The sequence below is a fragment of the Physella acuta genome, unplaced genomic scaffold (genome assembly GCF_028476545.2).
Source record: "Physella acuta isolate Inbredline_101_S28 unplaced genomic scaffold, ASM2847654v3 ptg000365l, whole genome shotgun sequence".
Classification (NCBI taxonomy): domain Eukaryota; kingdom Metazoa; phylum Mollusca; class Gastropoda; family Physidae; genus Physella; species Physella acuta.
In genome coordinates this window covers 403,047-425,731 of record NW_026731884.1, presented here as the reverse complement: position 1 = coordinate 425,731, position 22,685 = coordinate 403,047, and the positions used below count along the sequence as shown (strand labels likewise).

Here is a 22,685-nt window from a genome sequence, read left to right as displayed (position 1 = left end):
TAGGGTGACATGTGGTGGTGTTAGGGTGACACGTGGGGGTGTTAGGGTGACATGTGGTGGTGTTAGGGTGACATGTGGGGGTGTTAGGGTGACATGTGGTGGTGTTAGGGTGACATGTGGTGGTATTAGGGTGACATGTGGGAGTGTTAGGGTGATATCTGGTGTTAGGTGACATATGGTGGTGTTAGGGTGACATGTGGGGGTGTTAGGGTGACATATGGTGGTGTTAGGGTGACATGTGGGGGTGTTAGGGTGACATATGGTGGTGTTAGGGTGACATGTGGTGGTGTTAGGGTGACACGTGGTGGTGTTAGGGTGACATGTGGGGGTGTTAGGGTGACATGTGGTGGTGTTAGGGTGACATGTGGGGGTGTTAGGTTGACATGTGGGGGTGTTAGGTTGACATATGGTGGTGTTAGGGTGACACGTGGTGGTGTTAGGGTGACATGTGGGGGTGTTAGGGTGACATGTGGTGGTGTTAGGGTGACATGTGGGGGTGTTAGGTTGACATGTGGGGGTGTTAGGTTGACATATGGTGGTGTTAGGGTGACACGTGGTGGTGTTAGGGTGACATGTGGGGGTGTTAGGGTGACATGTGGTGGTGTTAGGGTGACATGTGGTGGTGTTAGGGTGACATATGGTGGTGTTAGGGTGACATGTGGGTGTGTTAGGGTGACATGTGGTGGTGTTAGGGTGACATGTGGGGGTGTTAGGGTGACATGTGGTGGTGTTAGGGTGACATATGGTGGTGTTAGGGTGACATATGGTGGTGTTAGGGTGACATGTGGGTGTGTTAGGGTGACATGTGGTGGTGTTAGGGTGACATGTGGGGGTGTTAGGGTGACATGTGGTGGTGTTAGGGTGACATATGGTGGTGTTAGGGTGACATATGGTGGTGTTAGGGTGACATGTGGGAGTGTTAGGGTGACATGTGGGAGTGTTAGGGTGATATCTGGTGTTAGGTGACATATGGTGGTGTTAGGGTGACATGTGGGTGTATTAGGGTGACATGTGGGGGTGTTAGGGTGACATATGGTGGTGTTAGGGTGACATGGGGGTGTTAGGGTGACATATGGTGGTGTTAGGGTGATGTGAGGCGTTAGGGTGACATGTGGTGGTGTTAGGGTGACATGTGGTGGTGTTAGGGTGACATGTGGGGGTGTTAGGGTGACATGTGGGGGTGTTAGGTTGACATGTGGGGGTGTTAGGTTGACATATGGTGGTGTTAGGGTGACATGTGGTGGTGTTAGGGTGACATATGGGGGTGTTAGGGTGACATGTGGTGGTGTTAGGGTGACATGTGGTAGTGTTAGGGTGACATATGGTGGTGTTAGGGTGACATGTGGTGGTGTTAGGGTGACATGTGGGGGTGTTAGGGTGACATGTGGGGGTGTTAGGGTGAAATATGGTGGTGTTAGGGTGACATGGGGGTGTTAGGGTGACATATGGTGGTGTTAGGGTGATTTGAGGCGTTAGGGTGACATGTGGTGGTGTTAGGGTGACATGTGGTGGTGTTAGGGTGACATGTGGGGGTGTTAGGTTGACATGTGGGGGTGTTAGAGTGACATATGGTGGTGTTAGGGTGACATGTGGTGGTGTTAGGGTGACATGTGGGGGTGTTAGGGTGACATATGGTGGTGTTAGGGTGACATATGGTGGTGTTAGGGTGAAATGTGGGTGTGTTAGGGTGACATGTGGTGGTGTTAGGGTGACATGTGGGGGTGTTAGGGTGACATGTGGTGGTGTTAGGGTGACATATGGTGGTGTTAGGGTGACATATGGTGGTGTTAGGGTGACATGTGGGTGTGTTAGGGTGACATGTGGTGGTGTTAGGGTGACATGTGGGGGTGTTAGGGTGACATGTGGTGGTGTTAGGGTGACATGTGGGAGTGTTAGGGTGATATCTGGTGTTAGGTGACATATGGTGGTGTTAGGGTGACATGTGGGTGTATTAGGGTGACATGTGGTGGTGTTAGGGTGACATATGGTGGTGTTAGGGTGACATGGGGGTGTTAGGGTGACATATGGTGGTGTTAGGGTGATGTGAGGCGTTAGGGTGACATGTGGTGGTGTTAGGGTGACATGTGGTGGTGTTAGGGTGACATGTGGTGGTGTTAGGGTGACATGTGGGGGTGTTAGGTTGACATGTGGGGGTGTTAGGTTGACATATGGTGGTGTTAGGGTGACATGTGGTGGTGTTAGGGTGACATGTGGGGGTGTTAGGGTGACATGTGGTGGTGTTAGGGTGACAGGTGGGGGTGTTAGGGTGACATGTGGTGGTGTTAGGGTGACATATGGTGGTGTTAGGCTGACGTGAGGTGTTAGGGTGACATATTGTGGTGTTAGGGTGACATATGGTGGTGTTAGGGTGACATGTGGGAGTGTTAGGGTGATATGTGGTGTTAGGTGACATGGTGGTGTTAGGGTGACATGTGGGTGTGTTAGGGTGACATGTGGGGGTGTTAGGGTGACATATGGTGGTGTTAGGGTGACATGTGGTGGTGTTAGGGTGACATGTGGTGGTGTTAGGGTGACATGTGGTGGTGTTAGGGTGACATGTGGTGGTGTTAGGGTGACATGTGGGGGTGTTAGGTTGACATGTGGGGGTGTTAGGTTGACATATGGTGGTGTTAGGGTGACATGTGGTGGTGTTAGGGTGACATGTGGGGGTGTTAGGGTGACATGTGGTGGTGTTAGGGTGACATGTGGGGGTGTTAGGGTGACATGTTGTGGTGTTAGGGTGACATATGGTGGTGTTAGGGTGACGTGAGGTGTTAGGGTGACATATTGTGGTGTTAGGGTGACATATGGTGGTGTTAGGGTGACATGTGGGAGTGTTAGGGTGATATGTGGTGTTAGGTGACATGGTGGTGTTAGGGTGACATGTGGGTGTGTTAGGGTGACATGTGGGGGTGTTAGGGTGACATATGGTGGTGTTAGGGTGACATGGGGGTGTTAGGGTGACATATAGTGGTGTTAGGGTGACATGGGGGTGTTAGGTTGACATATGGTGGTGTTAGGGTGACACGTGGTGGTGTTAGGGTGACATGTGGGGGTGTTAGGTTGACATGTGGGGGTGTTAGGTTGACATATGGTGGTGTTAGGGTGACACGTGGTGGTGTTAGGGTGACATGTGGGGGTGTTAGGGTGACATGTGGTGGTGTTAGGGTGACATGTGGGGGTGTTAGGTTGACATGTGGGGGTGTTAGGTTGACATATGGTGGTGTTAGGGTGACACGTGGTGGTGTTAGGGTGACATGTGGGGGTGTTAGGGTGACATGTGGTGGTGTTAGGGTGACATGTGGTGGTGTTAGGGTGACATATGGTGGTGTTAGGGTGACATGTGGGTGTGTTAGGGTGACATGTGGTGGTGTTAGGGTGACATGTGGGGGTGTTAGGGTGACATGTGGTGGTGTTAGGGTGACATATGGTGGTGTTAGGGTGACATATGGTGGTGTTAGGGTGACATGTGGGTGTGTTAGGGTGACATGTGGTGGTGTTAGAGTGACACGTGGGGGTGTTAGGGTGACATGTGGTGGTGTTAGGGTGACATGTGGGGGTGTTAGGGTGACATGTGGTGGTGTTAGGGTGACATGTGGTGGTATTAGGGTGACATGTGGGAGTGTTAGGGTGATATCTGGTGTTAGGTGACATATGGTGGTGTTAGGGTGACATGTGGGGGTGTTAGGGTGACATATGGTGGTGTTAGGGTGACATGTGGGGGTGTTAGGGTGACATATGGTGGTGTTAGGGTGACATGTGGTGGTGTTAGGGTGACACGTGGTGGTGTTAGGGTGACATGTGGGGGTGTTAGGGTGACATGTGGTGGTGTTAGGGTGACATGTGGGGGTGTTAGGTTGACATGTGGGGGTGTTAGGTTGACATATGGTGGTGTTAGGGTGACACGTGGTGGTGTTAGGGTGACATGTGGGGGTGTTAGGGTGACATGTGGTGGTGTTAGGGTGACATGTGGGGGTGTTAGGTTGACATGTGGGGGTGTTAGGTTGACATATGGTGGTGTTAGGGTGACACGTGGTGGTGTTAGGGTGACATGTGGGGGTGTTAGGGTGACATGTGGTGGTGTTAGGGTGACATGTGGTGGTGTTAGGGTGACATATGGTGGTGTTAGGGTGACATGTGGGTGTGTTAGGGTGACATGTGGTGGTGTTAGGGTGACATGTGGGGGTGTTAGGGTGACATGTGGTGGTGTTAGGGTGACATATGGTGGTGTTAGGGTGACATATGGTGGTGTTAGGGTGACATGTGGGTGTGTTAGGGTGACATGTGGTGGTGTTAGGGTGACATGTGGGGGTGTTAGGGTGACATGTGGTGGTGTTAGGGTGACATATGGTGGTGTTAGGGTGACATATGGTGGTGTTAGGGTGACATGTGGGAGTGTTAGGGTGACATGTGGGAGTGTTAGGGTGATATCTGGTGTTAGGTGACATATGGTGGTGTTAGGGTGACATGTGGGTGTATTAGGGTGACATGTGGGGGTGTTAGGGTGACATATGGTGGTGTTAGGGTGACATGGGGGTGTTAGGGTGACATATGGTGGTGTTAGGGTGATGTGAGGCGTTAGGGTGACATGTGGTGGTGTTAGGGTGACATGTGGTGGTGTTAGGGTGACATGTGGGGGTGTTAGGGTGACATGTGGGGGTGTTAGGTTGACATGTGGGGGTGTTAGGTTGACATATGGTGGTGTTAGGGTGACATGTGGTGGTGTTAGGGTGACATATGGGAGTGTTAGGGTGACATGTGGTGGTGTTAGGGTGACATGTGGTAGTGTTAGGGTGACATATGGTGGTGTTAGGGTGACATGTGGTGGTGTTAGGGTGACATGTGGGGGTGTTAGGGTGACATGTGGGGGTGTTAGGGTGAAATATGGTGGTGTTAGGGTGACATGGGGGTGTTAGGGTGACATATGGTGGTGTTAGGGTGATTTGAGGCGTTAGGGTGACATGTGGTGGTGTTAGGGTGACATGTGGTGGTGTTAGGGTGACATGTGGGGGTGTTAGGTTGACATGTGGGGGTGTTAGAGTGACATATGGTGGTGTTAGGGTGACATGTGGTGGTGTTAGGGTGACATGTGGGGGTGTTAGGGTGACATATGGTGGTGTTAGGGTGACATATGGTGGTGTTAGGGTGACATGTGGGTGTGTTAGGGTGACATGTGGTGGTGTTAGGGTGACATGTGGGGGTGTTAGGGTGACATGTGGTGGTGTTAGGGTGACATATGGTGGTGTTAGGGTGACATATGGTGGTGTTAGGGTGACATGTGGGTGTGTTAGGGTGACATGTGGTGGTGTTAGGGTGACATGTGGGGGTGTTAGGGTGACATGTGGTGGTGTTAGGGTGACATGTGGGAGTGTTAGGGTGATATCTGGTGTTAGGTGACATATGGTGGTGTTAGGGTGACATGTGGGTGTATTAGGGTGACATGTGGTGGTGTTAGGGTGACATATGGTGGTGTTAGGGTGACATGGGGGTGTTAGGGTGACATATGGTGGTGTTAGGGTGATGTGAGGCGTTAGGGTGACATGTGGTGGTGTTAGGGTGACATGTGGTGGTGTTAGGGTGACATGTGGTGGTGTTAGGGTGACATGTGGGGGTGTTAGGTTGACATGTGGGGGTGTTAGGTTGACATATGGTGGTGTTAGGGTGACATGTGGTGGTGTTAGGGTGACATGTGGGGGTGTTAGGGTGACATGTGGTGGTGTTAGGGTGACAGGTGGGGGTGTTAGGGTGACATGTGGTGGTGTTAGGGTGACATATGGTGGTGTTAGGCTGACGTGAGGTGTTAGGGTGACATATTGTGGTGTTAGGGTGACATATGGTGGTGTTAGGGTGACATGTGGGAGTGTTAGGGTGATATGTGGTGTTAGGTGACATGGTGGTGTTAGGGTGACATGTGGGTGTGTTAGGGTGACATGTGGGGGTGTAAGGATGACATATGGTGGTGTTAGGGTGACATGTGGTGGTGTTAGGGTGACATGTGGTGGTGTTAGGGTGACATGTGGTGGTGTTAGGGTGACATGTGGTGGTGTTAGGGTGACATGTGGGGGTGTTAGGTTGACATGTGGGGGTGTTAGGTTGACATATGGTGGTGTTAGGGTGACATGTGGTGGTGTTAGGGTGACATGTGGGGGTGTTAGGGTGACATGTGGTGGTGTTAGGGTGACATGTGGGGGTGTTAGGGTGACATGTTGTGGTGTTAGGGTGACATATGGTGGTGTTAGGGTGACGTGAGGTGTTAGGGTGACATATTGTGGTGTTAGGGTGACATATGGTGGTGTTAGGGTGACATGTGGGAGTGTTAGGGTGATATGTGGTGTTAGGTGACATGGTGGTGTTAGGGTGACATGTGGGTGTGTTAGGGTGACATGTGGGGGTGTTAGGGTGACATATGGTGGTGTTAGGGTGACATGGGGGTGTTAGGGTGACATATGGTGGTGTTAGGGTGACATGGGGGTGTTAGGGTGACATATGGTGGTGTTAGGGTGACGTGAGGTGTTAGGTTGACATATGGTGGTGTTAGGGTGACATGTGGTGGTGTTAGGGTGACATGTGGGGGTGTTAGGGTGACATGTGGTGGTGTTAGGGTGACAGGTGGGGGTGTTAGGGTGACATGTGGTGGTGTTAGGGTGACATATGGTGGTGTTAGGCTGACGTGAGGTGTTAGGGTGACATATTGTGGTGTTAGGGTGACATATGGTGGTGTTAGGGTGACATGTGGGAGTGTTAGGGTGATATGTGGTGTTAGGTGACATGGTGGTGTTAGGGTGACATGTGGGTGTGTTAGGGTGACATGTGGGGGTGTTAGGGTGACATATGGTGGTGTTAGGGTGACATGTGGTGGTGTTAGGGTGACATGTGGTGGTGTTAGGGTGACATGTGGTGGTGTTAGGGTGACATGTGGGGGTGTTAGGTTGACATGTGGGGGTGTTAGGTTGACATATGGTGGTGTTAGGGTGACATGTGGTGGTGTTAGGGTGACATGTGGGGGTGTTAGGGTGACATGTGGTGGTGTTAGGGTGACAGGTGGGGGTGTTAGGGTGACATGTTGTGGTGTTAGGGTGACATATGGTGGTGTTAGGGTGACGTGAGGTGTTAGGGTGACATATTGTGGTGTTAGGGTGACATATGGTGGTGTTAGGGTGACATGTGGGAGTGTTAGGGTGATATGTGGTGTTAGGTGACATGGTGGTGTTAGGGTGACATGTGGGTGTGTTAGGGTGACATGTGGGGGTGTTAGGGTGACATATGGTGGTGTTAGGGTGACATGGGGGTGTTAGGGTGACATATGGTGGTGTTAGGGTGACGTGAGGTGTTAGGGTGACATGTGGTGGTGTTAGGGTGACATGTGGTGTTGTTAGGGTGACATGTGGTGGTGTTAGGGTGACATGTGGGGGTGTTAGGGTGACATATGGTGGTGTTAGGGTGACATGTGGGTGTGTTAGGGTGACATGTGGTGGTGTTAGGGTGACATGTGGGGGTGTTAGGGTGACATGTGGGGGTGTTAGGGTGACATGTGGGGTTGTTAGGGTGACATGTGGTGGTGTTAGGGTGACATATGGTGGTGTTAGGGTGACGTGAGGTGTTAGGGTGACATATGGTGGTGTTAGGGTGACATATGGTGGTGTTAGGGTGACATATGGTGGTGTTAGGTTGACATGTGGTGGTGTTAGGGTGACATGTGGTGGTGTTAGGGTGACATGTGGGGGTGTTAGGGTGACATGTGGGGGTGTTAGGGTGACATGTGGTGGTGTTAGGGTGACATATGGTGGTGTTAGGGTGACATATGGTGGTGTTAGGTTGACATGTGGTGGTGTTAGGGTGACATGTGGTGGTGTTAGGGTGACATGTGGTGGTGTTAGGGTGACATGTGGGGGTGTTAGGGTGACATGTGGTGGTGTTAGGTTGACATGTGGTGGTGTTAGGGTGACATGTGGTGGTGTTAGGGTGACATGTGGGGGTGTTAGGGTGACATGGTGGTGTTAGGGTGACATGTGGGGGTGTTAGGGTGACATATGGTGTTAGGGTGACATGTGGTGGTGTTAGGGTGACATGTGGGGTTGTTAGGGTGACATGTGGTGGTGTTAGGGTGACATATGGTGGTGTTAGGTTGACATGTGGTGGTGTTAGGGTGACATGTGGTGGTGTTAGGGTGACATGTGGGGGTGTTAGGGTGACATGGTGGTGTTAGGGTGACATGTGGGGGTGTTAGGGTGACATATGGTGTTAGGGTGACATGTGGTGGTGTTAGGGTGACATGTGGGGTTGTTAGGGTGACATGTGGTGGTGTTAGGGTGACATATGGTGGTGTTAGGGTGACGTGAGGTGTTAGGGTGACATATGGTGGTGTTAGGGTGACATATGGTGGTGTTAGGTTGACATGTGGTGGTGTTAGGGTGATGTGGTGGTGTTAGGGTGACATTTGGTGGTGTTAGGGTGACTTGGGGGTGTTAGGGTGACATTTGGTGGTGTTAGGGTGACTTGGGGGTGTTAGGGTGACTTGGGGGTGTTAGGGTGACATATGGTGGTGTTAGGGTGACGTGAGGTGTTAGGGTGACATATGGTGGTGTTAGGGTGACATATGGTGGTGTTAGGTTGACATGTGGTGGTGTTAGGGTTACATGTGGGGGTGTTAGGGTGACATGTGGGGGTGTTAGGGTGACATGTGGTTGTGTTAGGGTGACATATGGTGGTGTTAGGGTGACATATGGTGGTGTTAGGGTGACATATGGTGGTGTTAGGTTGACATGTGGTGGTGTTAGGGTGACATGTGGTGGTGTTAGGGTGACATGTGGTGGTGTTAGGGTGACATGTGGGGGTGTTAGGGTGACATGTGGTGGTGTTAGGGTGACATATGGTGGTGTTAGGGTGACGTGAGGTGTTAGGGTGACATATGGTGGTGTTAGGGTGACATATGGTGGTGTTAGGGTGACATATGGTGGTGTTAGGTTGACATGTGGTGGTGTTAGGGTGACATGTGGTGGTGTTAGGGTGACATGTGGGGGTGTTAGGGTGACATGGTGGTGTTAGGGTGACATGTGGGGGTGTTAGGGTGACATATGGTGTTAGGGTGACATGTGGTGGTGTTAGGGTGACATGTGGGGTTGTTAGGGTGACATGTGGTGGTGTTAGGGTGACATATGGTGGTGTTAGGGTGACGTGAGGTGTTAGGGTGACATATGGTGGTGTTAGGGTGACATATGGTGGTGTTAGGTTGACATGTGGTGGTGTTAGGGTGATGTGGTGGTGTTAGGGTGACATTTGGTGGTGTTAGGGTGACTTGGGGGTGTTAGGGTGACTTGGGGGTGTTAGGGTGACATATGGTGGTGTTAGGGTGACGTGAGGTGTTAGGGTGACATATGGTGGTGTTAGGGTGACATATGGTGGTGTTAGGTTGACATGTGGTGGTGTTAGGGTTACATGTGGGGGTGTTAGGGTGACATGTGGGGGTGTTAGGGTGACATGTGGTTGTGTTAGGGTGACATATGGTGGTGTTAGGGTGACATATGGTGGTGTTAGGGTGACATGTGGTGGTGTTAGGTTGACATGTGGTGGTGTTAGGGTGACATGTGGTGGTGTTAGGGTGACATGTGGGGGTGTTAGGGTGACATGTGGTGGTGTTAGGGTGACATATGGTGGTGTTAGGGTGACGTGAGGTGTTAGGGTGACATATGGTGGTGTTAGGGTGACATATGGTGGTGTTAGGGTGTAATATGGTGGTGTTAGGTTGACATGTGGTGGTGTTAGGGTGACATGTGGTGGTGTTAGGGTGACATGTGGGGGTGTTAGGGTGACATATGGTGGTGTTAGGGTGACATGTGGTGGTGTTAGGGTGACATGTGGTGGTGTTAGGGTGACATGTGGTGGTGTTAGGGTGACATGTGGTGGTGTTAGGGTGACATGTTGGTGGTGTTAGGGTGACATGGTGGTGTTAGGGTGACAAATGGTGGTGTTAGGGTGACATGTGGGGGTGTAAGGGTGATGTGGTGGTGTTAGGGTGACATTTGGTGGTGTTAGGGTGACTTGGGGGTGTTAGGGTGACTTGGGGGTGTTAGGGTGACATGTGGTGGTGTTAGGGTGACATGGGGGAGTTTTAGGGTGATATGTGGTGTTAGGGTGACATGGGGGTGTTAGGGTGACATGGGGGTGTTAGGGTGACATATGGTGGTGTTAGGGTGACATGTGGTGGTGTTAGGGTGACATGTGGTGGTGTTAGGGTGACATGTTGGTTGTGTTAGGGTGACATGGTGGTGTTAGGGTGACAAATGGTGGTGTTAGGGTGACATGTGGGGGTGTTAGGGTGACATATGGTGGTGTTAGGGTGACATATGGTGGTGTTAGGGTGACATATGGTGGTGTTAGGTTGACATGTGGTGGTGTTAGGGTGACATGTGGTGGTGTTAGGGTGACATGTGGTGGTGTTAGGGTGACATGTGGGGGTGTTAGGGTGACATGTGGTGGTGTTAGGGTGACATATGGTGGTGTTAGGGTGACGTGAGGTGTTAGGGTGACATATGGTGGTGTTAGGGTGACATATGGTGGTGTTAGGGTGACATATGGTGGTGTTAGGTTGACATGTGGTGGTGTTAGGGTGACATGTGGTGGTGTTAGGGTGACATGTGGGGGTGTTAGGGTGACATGGTGGTGTTAGGGTGACATGTGGGGGTGTTAGGGTGACATATGGTGTTAGGGTGACATGTGGTGGTGTTAGGGTGACATGTGGGGTTGTTAGGGTGACATGTGGTGGTGTTAGGGTGACATATGGTGGTGTTAGGGTGACGTGAGGTGTTAGGGTGACATATGGTGGTGTTAGGGTGACATACGGTGGTGTTAGGTTGACATGTGGTGGTGTTAGGGTGATGTGGTGGTGTTAGGGTGACATTTGGTGGTGTTAGGGTGACTTGGGGGTGTTAGGGTGACTTGGGGGTGTTAGGGTGACATATGGTGGTGTTAGGGTGACGTGAGGTGTTAGGGTGACATATGGTGGTGTTAGGGTGACATATGGTGGTGTTAGGTTGACATGTGGTGGTGTTAGGGTTACATGTGGGGGTGTTAGGGTGACATGTGGGGGTGTTAGGGTGACATGTGGTTGTGTTAGGGTGACATATGGTGGTGTTAGGGTGACATATGGTGGTGTTAGGGTGACATATGGTGGTGTTAGGTTGACATGTGGTGGTTTTAGGGTGACATGTGGTGGTGTTAGGGTGACATGTGGTGGTGTTAGGGTGACATGTGGGGGTGTTAGGGTGACATGTGGTGGTGTTAGGGTGACATATGGTGGTGTTAGGGTGACGTGAGGTGTTAGGGTGACATATGGTGGTGTTAGGGTGACATATGGTGGTGTTAGGGTGACATATGGTGGTGTTAGGTTGACATGTGGTGGTGTTAGGGTGACATGTGGTGGTGTTAGGGTGACATGTGGGGGTGTTAGGGTGACATATGGTGGTGTTAGGGTGACATGTGGTGGTGTTAGGGTGACATGTGGTGGTGTTAGGGTGACATGTGGTGGTGTTAGGGTGACATGTGGTGGTGTTAGGGTGACATGTTGGTGGTGTTAGGGTGACATGGTGGTGTTAGGGTGACAAATGGTGGTGTTAGGGTGACATGTGGGGGTGTTAGGGTGATGTGGTGGTGTTAGGGTGACATTTGGTGGTGTTAGGGTGACTTGGGGGTGTTAGGGTGACTTGGGGGTGTTAGGGTGACATGTGGTGGTGTTAGGGTGACATGGGGGAGTTTTAGGGTGATATGTGGTGTTAGGGTGACATGGGGGTGTTAGGGTGACATGGGGGTGTTAGGGTGACATATGGTGGTGTTAGGGTGACATGTGGTGGTGTTAGGGTGACATGTGGTGGTGTTAGGGTGACATGTTGGTTGTGTTAGGGTGACATGGTGGTGTTAGGGTGACAAATGGTGGTGTTAGGGTGACATGTGGGGGTGTTAGGGTGACAAATGGTGGTGTTAGGGTGACATGTGGGGGTGTTAGGGTGATGTGGTGTTAGGGTGATATGTGGTGGTGTTAGGGTGACATGGGGGTGTTAGGGTGACTTGGTGTGAGGGTGACAAGATAAATGGTAGCATTTTAGAAGTATGGAGTGATTAGAAATAAGATGACACCTTGGGGTCCATTTGACAAAGTTTAGTCACACTGGTGCCAAAAATCTTTTCAAACTCTGATTTAAAGTTCTGTGGGGAGAAAATGTTACAATCATCAAATGTAAATTTTATTTTATGTTTGCTTTAATAGTCTTTTGGTTGATACAGAAAAAAGTGCTAACAAAATTGATTATGTCAAGGTTGTAGTCCCCCACCCCCAACAAAATACCAACAGTTATACTACAAAATACCAACACTTATACAACAATATACCAACACTTATACAACAAATAGAATCCCATCCTTACAGTAGCAAATCTCTTCCTGTACTCCCCCATACCAACAGCTGTGGAGCTGTAGGAGCTGGAGGTGGCAGCTGGGACGTCTAGCAAATCTTGACACAGCTCTTTATATTTCTTCTCTAGCTCTTTCCTGCTGCTCTGGTGGGTCAGCAGCTGTTTCACATCTTTACACCAATCCTAGGGGAATTCAAAGGGAATGATCACATTTTTGTGTTTCACATCTTTACACCAATCCTAGGGGAATTCAAAGGGAATGATCACATTTTTGTGTTTCACATCTTTACACCAATCCTAGGGGAATTCAAAGGGAATGATCACATTTTTGTGTTTCACATCTTTACACCAATCCTAGGGGAATTCAAAGGGAATGATCACATTTTTGTGTCTCACATCTTTACACCAATCCTAGGGGAATTCAAAGGGAATGATCACATTTTTGTGTTTCACATCTTTACACCAATCCTAGGGGAATTCAAAGGGAATGATCACATTTTTGTGTTTCACATCTTTACACCAATCCTAGGGGAATTCAAAGGGAATGATCACATTTTTGTGTTTCACATCTTTACACCAATCCTAGGGGAATTCAAAGGGAATGATCACATTTTTGTGTTTCACATCTTTACACCAATCCTAGGGGAATTCAAAGGGAATGATCACATTTTTGTGTTTCACATCTTTACACCAATCCTAGGGGAATTCAAAGGGAATGATCACATTTTTGTGTTTCACATCTTTACACCAATCCTAAGTGAAACAATGAAAGGGAATGATCAAATATTGTCTGTTTCACAAGTTCCTTACCCCAAAAATCACATCAGGTTGACCAAACTGCTCTAGAGCCTGGATAAACTTGTTGACCAACGGATTGTCTGTCAGAGTAACCAGTCTGGCCACAGAAAACAAATTAAATCAGCTGTTTATAAATGGTAAAGTAACAGATGAAATCAAACTGGTTTATATAAAACTACAGGCTTAAACCATTTCAGTCATTTAAAAGGCAAGAATAATCTTACTTATCAATAATTTCTTTCTTTCCTTTATCTTGTGGTGCGGATGTTAAAACAAATCCTTCACAGCTCATACGCAGGGGGTAAATTAAAGCCTGTTCATGAGTTTCAAAAGTTGTTTGGATTTTTACATTTGACAGAGATAGTAACTACATGATATGATGCTAGAAAAACAAACTATACAAAAAGCTGTAGAAAAATGAATTATACAAAAAGCAGTCTGTAGAACAACAAACTATACAAGAAGCAGTCTGTAGAACAACAAACTATACAAGAAGCAGTCTGTAGAACAACGTAGAACAACAAGCTATACAAGAAGCAGTCTGTAGAACAACAAACTATACAAGAAGCAGTCTGTAGAACAACAAACTATACAAAAAGCAGTCTGTAGAACAACGTAGAACAACAAACTATACAAGAAGAAGATGGAAGATTGTGATGACCTGAGGGTATTCCGTGGCTATGCGCATCAAGAGGGGGGCCACGATGCACGCCACGTCCTTGTCCAGCAGGGCGGTCATCTGACTGATCCACATCAAGAACATCCAGCATGGGACCTCTGACACCTGCAGACAGGGGTCAGTTCATTTTTTACACAACGTCCATCCCCCCTCCCTTATCCTTAGCAATCTTGTGGACATCTACTAATGAATTCTCTTCAACCTTACAACTAATGTAATTAAAAGTATGGTGTAGGCCTACACATCAAGCCTAATAACATCAGCACTATTTTTTACATTGATTATTTTGTAAGCAGGATAAATGACATTTTATGTTTTTGTAAGCTCTAAGAATATTGATGTTAAATTTAAACAGATGTACAGTTTTGTAGTGAAACTTTAAAGAACCAGCATTACATACTTTTTTAAGGAAAACACCTCGGACTTGTGGGAAATTTTCAGCTATCTGCAGCAGACGTGGGAATCTCTCCCTGGCCTCCTCCCCGCCCCCTCGCATGGCGTTCAGTAAACAAACAACCACAGTCTCAGGGAAGGCATCAACATCACAGCTCTCTGGGAATTGTTCTATAGATCAAACAATAGGGGCATAATGTTCTGGGCATCAACATCACAGCTCTCTGGGAATTGTTCTATAGATCAAACAATAGGGGCATAATGTTCTGGGCATCAACATCACAGCTCTCTGGGAATTGTTCTATAGATCAAACAATAGGGGCATAATGTTCTGGGCATCAACATCACAGCTCTCTGGGAATTGTTCTATAGATCAAACAATAGGGGCATAATGTTCTGAGCATCAACGTCACAGCTCTCTGGGAATTGGTCTATACAACAATAGGGGCATAATGTTCTGGGCATCAACATCACAGCTCTCTGGGAATTGTTCTATAGATTAAAGCATAGTCGCTTTTTTTACTCAGCTACTTAAACCACTGACAGTAAAAAATTAATTATGACAAAGTATTTTTTTGAACATGAGCCATTGTTATTAAAAAAATTTAACTAATGAAACAGAAATGTCTATATTTAAAACAACTTACATAGAAATCTTAGAAGTTATGATTTGAATATCTTGCAGTTTTTATTTCAAAACGAGACTATTGATTGAGACTAGAATTGGCTTGTGTGCAAACACTAGTAAAAAAACTTTTTAAAACTACAGACAAAAGAAAACATTTACAGACCCTAATGCTGGAGTGTCAGATTATAATTTGAAAAGTCTGTTCCATTTCCTGTTTGACAGTGTACACAGACACAGTTCTGGTCAGACATTTGGTCAACTACTCACCCATGTCAACTACTCACCCATGTCAACTACTCACCCATGTCAACTACTCACCCATGTCAACTACTCACCCATGTCAACTACTCACCCATGTCAACTACTCACCCATGTCAACTACTCACCCATGTCAACTACTCACCCATCTCAACTACTCACCCATGTCCTCTTGGTCAACTACTTGGTCAACTACTTGGTCAACTACTCACCCATGTCCTCTTGGTCAACTACTCCCCCATGTCCTCTTGGTCAACTACTCACCCATGTCCTCTTGGTCAACTACTTGGTCAACTACTCACCCATGTCAACTACTCACCCATGTCAACTACTCACCCATGTCCTCTTGGTCAACTACTCACGCATGTCCTCTTGGTCAACTACTTGGTCAACTACTCACCCATGTCCTCTTGGTCAACTACTTGGTCAACTACTTGGTCAACTACTCACCCATGTCCTCTTGGTCAACTACTTGGTCAACTACTCACCCATGTCCTCTTGGTCAACTACTCACCCATGTCCTCTTGGTCAACTACTTGGTCAACTACTCACCCATGTCAACTACTCACCCATGTCCTCTTGGTCAACTACTCACCCATGTCAACTACTCACCCATGTCAACTACTCACCCATGTCCTCTTGGTCAACTACTCACCCATGTCAACTACTCACCCATGTCAACTACTCACCCATGTCAACTACTCACCCATGTCCTCTTGGTCAACTACTCACCCATGTCAACTACTCACCCATGTCAACTACTCACCCATGTCAACTACTCACCCATGTCAACTACTCACCCATGTCAACTACTCACCCATGTCAACTACTCACCCATGTCAACTACTCACCCATGTCAACTACTCACCCATGTCAACTACTCACCCATGTCAACTACTCACCCATGTCAACTACTCACCCATGTCAACTACTCACCCATGTCAACTACTCACCCATGTCAACTACTCACCCATGTCCTCTTGGTCAACTACTCGCCCATGTCCTCTTGGTCAACTACTCACCCATGTCCTCTTGGTCAACTACTCACCCATGTCCTCTTGGTCAACTACTCACCCATGTCAACTACTCACCCATGTCCTCTTGGTCAACTACTCACCCATGTCAACTACTCACCCATGTCAACTACTCACCCATGTCAACTACTCACCCATGTCAACTACTCACCCATGTCAACTACTCACCCATGTCAACTACTCACCCATGTCAACTACTCATCCATGTCCTCTTGGTCAACTACTCACCCATGTCCTCTTGCATGTGCAAGACTTGATCACAGAATTTAGCCAGTTCCAGATTTGCTTCCCCAGCTGTCATGGACTGCCTGGCTATCTGTGGGGCTGTAAGCTCACCATCCTGACTTACAGCTGACTTCATGGCTTCAAAGCCTTTACACAACAGTTGGCCCACAAGCTGCGGAAGAAAGTATGCTGGTTAGACTAACAACCAGCTGGCCAGACTATAACCACCTGATGGCCAGACTATAACCACCTAATGGCCAGACTATAACCACCTGATGGCCAGACTATAACCACCTGCCTGGTTTGAAACTAAAATTGAGAGAAACCAAAATCCAGCACCTGACTCCCTATGTCTGCAGTTCCAGCTAAAGTCGCCATTTTCTTCTTGGTGCCTTCACTCAGGGCAGACAACTCTGGCAGAGAAAAGAGACCTTGGACCAGGATGCTGTAACTCTTGCCAGACAAAATGTGGTGGCGCAGTCCCAGGTCTGGCCTTTCTTTCAGCACTGGCTCACTCTGGGTCTTGTCTGGAATCATTTGTAAGGATGGTAACACAACTTGTGTAAGGATGGTAACACAACTTGTGTAAGGATGGTAACACAACGTATGTAAGGATGGTAACTCAACTTATGTAAGGATGGTAACACAACTTATGTAAGGATGGTAACACAATGTATGTAAGGATGGTAACACAATGTATGTAAGGATGGTAACACAACTTATGTAAGGATGATAACACAACTTATGTAAGGATGGTAACACCACTTATGTAAGGATGGTAACACAACTTATGTAAGGATGATAACACAACTTATGTAAGGATGGTAACACAACTTATGAAAGGATTGTAACAAAACTTATGTAAGGATGGTAACGTAACACAACATGTAAGGATGGTAACACAACTTATGAAAGGATGGTAACACAACATGTAAGGATGGTAACACATTTTATGTATGGATGGTAACACAACGTATGTAAGGATGGTAACACAATGTATGTAAGGATGGTAACATAACTTATGTAAGGATGGTAACACAACGTATGTAAAGATGGTAACACAACATATGTAAGGATGGTAACTCAACTTATGTATGGATTGTAATACAACTTATGTAAGGATGGTAACACAACTTATGTAAGGATTGTAACAAAACTTATGTAAGGATGGTAAGGTAACAAAACTTATGTAAGGATGGTAAGGTAACACAACATGTAAGGATGGTAACACAACTTATGTAAGGATGGTAACACAACATGTAAGGATGGTAACACAAGTTATGTAAGGATGGTAACACAACTTATGTAAGGATGGTAACAACTTATGTATGGATGGTAACACAACTTATGTAAGGATGGTAACACAACATATGTAAGGGTGGTAACACAACGTATGTAAGGATGGTAACTCAACTTATGTATGGATGGTAACACAACTTATGTAAGGATGGTAACAAAACTTATGTAAGGATAGTAACACAACTTATGTAAGGATGGTAACAAAACTTATGTAAGGATGGTAACACAATGTATGTAAGGATGGTAACACAACTTATGTAAGGATGGTAACACAACTTATATAAGGATGGTAACACAACTTATGTAAGGATGGTAACACAATGTATGTAAGGATGGTAACACAATGTATGTAAGGATGGTAACACAACTAACTGAGGAGATCCAGCGTAGTGAGGACATCACTGAAGATGTTATCTGCCCATGGTTTGACAGAGTTACAGGCCTTGGTTTGGTGAGCTGTGGTGTACAGATGGGACCACTCAATCATCAGGGCTTTGTTGGAGGCTTTCTTGCACAGCTGGGGACAAGAGACACAGCTGGGGACATGAGACACAGCTGGGGACATGAGACACAGCTGGGGACATGAGACACAGCTGGGGACATGAGACACAGCTGAGGACATGAGATACAGCTGGGGACATGAGACACAGCTGGGGACATGAGATACAGCTGGGGACATGAGACACAGCTGGGGACATGAGACACAGCTGGGGACATGAGACACAGCTGGGGACATGAGACACAGCTGGGGACATGAGACACAGCTGGGGACATGAGACACAGCTGGGGACATGAGACACAGCTGGGGACTGACACACTTACCCCCTGTGTGTCCCGCAGGATCCTGAGGGTCAGGGTAGAGATCCCTTGTTCCCTACAACTGTCGGCCATCTTGAGACGTAGCCAGATTTTCATTTCTTCCATTTTTTCACTGAGGTTTTCTTCATTGTCTGTGTTGTTTAGATCTGAGAGCCCGTCAATCAGCTGGTTCAGGTACACAGTCCTGTAACAAGAGAGGTTCTCAACCTGTTGATAGCAGTACAGGGGCTCAAGACAATTGGCCTTGACCTTGAAAAGCCAGCATCTTACCTGTTGGTGACAACATCATCCCAGACCATGACAGGGTCCAGAATAGTGTGAGGAACTCTACTGCCCCAGGCTTTGATCAGGCTGGATGGAGTTTTACCTGCAAACATGGCACAGTTTTATATTTGCACTTCAGCTATGGGTAGGTTAAAAATATGGATGTAGGATTGTTTGAAATAAGGTTGTGAGTTCAACTAAAATGTATTGCAGTAATAGAAAAACAAACAAAAAACAAGCAAACATAAACTGATGTTGTTTTACACAGCACAAAAATCTTTGTGCCGTTATGGACAATTTTGTGACGTGGTCATTTTAAAAAACGAGGCACCAAACTATACATACATTCCCTCAAGTTCATTTCTGAAAGAAAGAAGAGCTAGTTAGTGAAAAAAAAGTTACCTTGTGAGCTGAGGTGATCGAGGAACTCGTCAAGTTCCAGCAGAGGTTGTAGCTTGTGCAGGTTGTTGGCTCTTGTGGGCAGCATCAGGGTGGTGGTGCTAGACCAGCTCTGTGGGCACAACAGTGGCTGGCTACATCAACTACCTACACACTATGGCTACAACAGCTACCCCCACACTATAGCTGCATCAGCCTATTACAACTACCTAAAACTAATTAGTAGCACGAGAAGTATATTCAGTAGCACTAACTTGAATGTAAATTTAGTACAAATATGTTGAAGCTGTGTACATTAATTTTTATATGTGAGCAAAAGAAAACTGTCATTAAGATGTCATCTCACCTGTAAAAAGCTGTCATATGCCATGCTGGAATAATACCTGGCCCTGTCATATGACTGCTGCCACAGGTACATTAGGGCCAGTTCAGTGCTGTAGCGACTCTAAATATAATATAATATATGGTTAAATATAACAACAGGCAGCCATTCACAAATTCATTTAACACAAACTTTAAAATTATGTTCATACATTTTCTGCCAACAGATTTTCAAGTTCTTAAAATATTTTCCATTGTTGCTAAACCACACACTCAAAATTTCAAATCAAGTATGGTTAAAAAATTAATGAACTTATTTAAAATAATTTCACAGATATATCAGGTTTGTAAGACAGAGGTCCTGGTATAGAGAAGTGACCTGTAAGATCAGGTTTGTAAGACAGAGGTCCTGGTATAGAGAACTAAGTGACCTGTAAGATCAGGTTTGTAAGACAGAGGTCCTGGTATAGAGAACTAAGTGACCTGTAAGATCAGGTTTGTAAGACAGAGGTCCTGGTATAGAGAACTAAGTGACCTGTAAGATCAGGTTTGTAAGACAGAGGTCCTGGTATAGAGAACTAAGTGACCTGTAAGATCAGGTTTGTAAGACAGAGGTCCTTGTATAGAGAACTGACCTGTAAGATCAGGTTTGTAAGACAGAGGTCCTGGTATAGAGAACTAAGTGACCTGTAAGATCAGGTTTGTAAGACAGAGGTCCTGGTATAGAGAAACTAAGTGACCTGTAAGATCAGGTTTGTAAGACAGAGGTCCTGGTATAGAGAACTAAGTGACCTGTAAGATCAGGTTTGTAAGACAGAGGTCCTGGTATAGAGAACTGACCTGTAAGATCAGGTTTGTAAGACAGAGGTCCTGGTATAGAGAACTGACCTGTAAGATCAGGTTTGTAAGACAGAGGTCCTGGTATAGAGAACTAAGTGACCTGTAAGTTCAGGTTTGTAAGACAGAGGCCCTGGTATAGAGAACTAAGTGACCTGTAAGATCAGGTTTGTAAGACAGAGGTCCTGGTATAGAGAACTAAGTGACCTGTAAGATCAGGTTTGTAAGACAGAGGTCCTGGTATAGAGAACTGAGTGACCTGTAAGATCAGGTTTGTAAGACAGAGGTCCTGGTATAGAGAACTGACCTGTAAGATCAGGTTTGTAAGACAGAGGTCCTGGTATAGAGAACTGACCTGTAAGATCAGGTTTGTAAGACAGAGGTCCTGGTATAGAGAACTAAGTGACCTGTAAGATCAGGTTTGTAAGACAGAGGTCCTGGTATAGAGAACTGACCTGTAAGATCAGGTTTGTAAGTGACCTGTAAGATCAGGTTTGTAAGACAGAGGTCCTGGTATAGAGAACTGACCTGTAAGATCAGGTTTGTAAGACAGAGGTCCTGGTATAGAGAACTAAGTGACCTGTAAGATCAGGTTTGTAAGACAGAGGTCCTGGTATAGAGAACTAAGTGACCTGTAAGATCAGGTTTGTAAGACAGAGGTCCTGGTATAGAGAACTGACCTGTAAGATCAGGTTTGTAAGACAGAGGTCCTGGTATAGAGAACTAAGTGACCTGTAAGATCAGGTTTGTAAGACAGAGGTCCTGGTATAGAGAACTGACCTGTAAGATCAGGTTTGTAAGACAGAGGTCCTGGTATAGAGAACTGACCTGTAAGATCAGGTTTGTAAGACAGAGGTCCTGGTATAGAGAACTAAGTGACCTGTAAGTTCAGGTTTGTAAGACAGAGGCCCTGGTATAGAGAACTAAGTGACCTGTAAGATCAGGTTTGTAAGACAGAGGTCCTGGTATAGAGAACTAAGTGACCTGTAAGATCAGGTTTGTAAGACAGAGGTCCTGGTATAGAGAACTAAGTGACCTGTAAGATCAGGTTTGTAAGACAGAGGTCCTGGTATAGAGAACTAAGTGACCTGTAAGATCAGGTTTGTAAGACAGAGGTCCTGGTATAGAGAACTAAGTGACCTGTAAGATCAGGTTTGTAAGACAGAGGTCCTGGTATAGAGAACTAAGTGACCTGTAAGATCAGGTTTGTAAGACAGAGGTCCTGGTATAGAGAACTAAGTGACCTGTAAGATCAGGTTTGTAAGACAGAGGTCCTGGTATAGAGAACTAAGTGACCTGTAAGATCAGGTTTGTAAGACAGAGGTCCTGGTATAGAGAACTAAGTGACCTGTAAGATCAGGTTTGTAAGACAGAGGTCCTGGTATAGAGAACTAAGTGACCTGTAAGATCAGGTTTGTAAGACAGAGGTCCTGGTATAGAGAACTAAGTGACCTGTAAGATCAGGTTTGTAAGACAGAGGTCCTGGTATAGAGAACTAAGTGACCTGTAAGATCAGGTTTGTAAGACAGAGGTCCTGGTATAGAGAACTAAGTGACCTGTAAGATCAGGTTTGTAAGACAGAGGTCCTGGTATAGAGAACTAAGTGACCTGTAAGATCGGGTTTGTAAGACAGAGGTCCTGGTATAGAGAACTAAGTGACCTGTAAGATCAGGTTTGTAAGACAGAGGTCCTGGTATAGAGAACTAAGTGACCTGTAAGATCAGGTTTGTAAGACAGAGGTCCTGGTATAGAGAACTAAGTGACCTGTAAGATCAGGTTTGTAAGACAGAGGTCCTGGTATAGAGAACTAAGTGACCTGTAAGTTCAGGTTTGTAAGACAGAGGCCCTGGTATAGAGAACTAAGTGACCTGTAAGATCAGGTTTGTAAGACAGAGGTCCTGGTATAGAGAACTGACCTGTAAGATTTGTAAGACAGAGGTCCTGGTATAGAGAACTGACCTGTAAGATCAGGTTTGTAAGACAGAGGTCCTGGTATAGAGAACTGACCTGTAAGATCAGGTTTGTAAGACAAAGGTCCTGGTATAGAGAACTGACCTGTAAGATCTGTTTCCTGTGTGGGTCCCTCATGGAGTCATCAACAAAAGTCAGCAGGGGCTGCTGGTTAGGGTCTCCTGACAACATCAACTTCAGTTTACTGCGCACCATGTAGGGGAGGTAATGCTCCTGGTGGGAACAAATATTTGATTAACTGCGGACCATGTAGGGGAGGTAATGCTCCTGGTGGGAACAAATATTTGATTAACTGCTGACCATGTAGGGGAGGTAATGCTCCTGGTAGAACAAATATTTGATTAACTGCGGACCAT

At 46.8% G+C, this 22,685-nt stretch overlaps 1 protein-coding gene across 1 annotated transcript in view; it reads right to left on the bottom strand.

The window, feature by feature from the left end:
- LOC131941557 (DNA-dependent protein kinase catalytic subunit) overlaps window positions 1-22,685 on the bottom strand; it is a 113,813-nt gene that overhangs the window by 5,827 nt on the left and 85,301 nt on the right. Inside the window, exons 72-85 of the mRNA XM_059300851.1 lie at window positions 22,414-22,542; window positions 19,547-19,645; window positions 19,204-19,312; window positions 18,808-18,904; window positions 18,541-18,721; window positions 18,091-18,235; window positions 16,759-16,946; window positions 16,423-16,591; window positions 14,282-14,445; window positions 13,864-13,986; window positions 13,427-13,515; window positions 13,215-13,299; window positions 12,417-12,587; window positions 12,130-12,198 (exon numbers count right to left, since the gene is read on the bottom strand). Of these exons, the coding sequence (XP_059156834.1) occupies window positions 12,130-12,198; window positions 12,417-12,587; window positions 13,215-13,299; window positions 13,427-13,515; window positions 13,864-13,986; window positions 14,282-14,445; window positions 16,423-16,591; window positions 16,759-16,946; window positions 18,091-18,235; window positions 18,541-18,721; window positions 18,808-18,904; window positions 19,204-19,312; window positions 19,547-19,645; window positions 22,414-22,542 (1,818 nt within the window). The remainder of the gene's footprint in view (window positions 1-12,129; window positions 12,199-12,416; window positions 12,588-13,214; window positions 13,300-13,426; window positions 13,516-13,863; window positions 13,987-14,281; window positions 14,446-16,422; window positions 16,592-16,758; window positions 16,947-18,090; window positions 18,236-18,540; window positions 18,722-18,807; window positions 18,905-19,203; window positions 19,313-19,546; window positions 19,646-22,413; window positions 22,543-22,685) is intronic.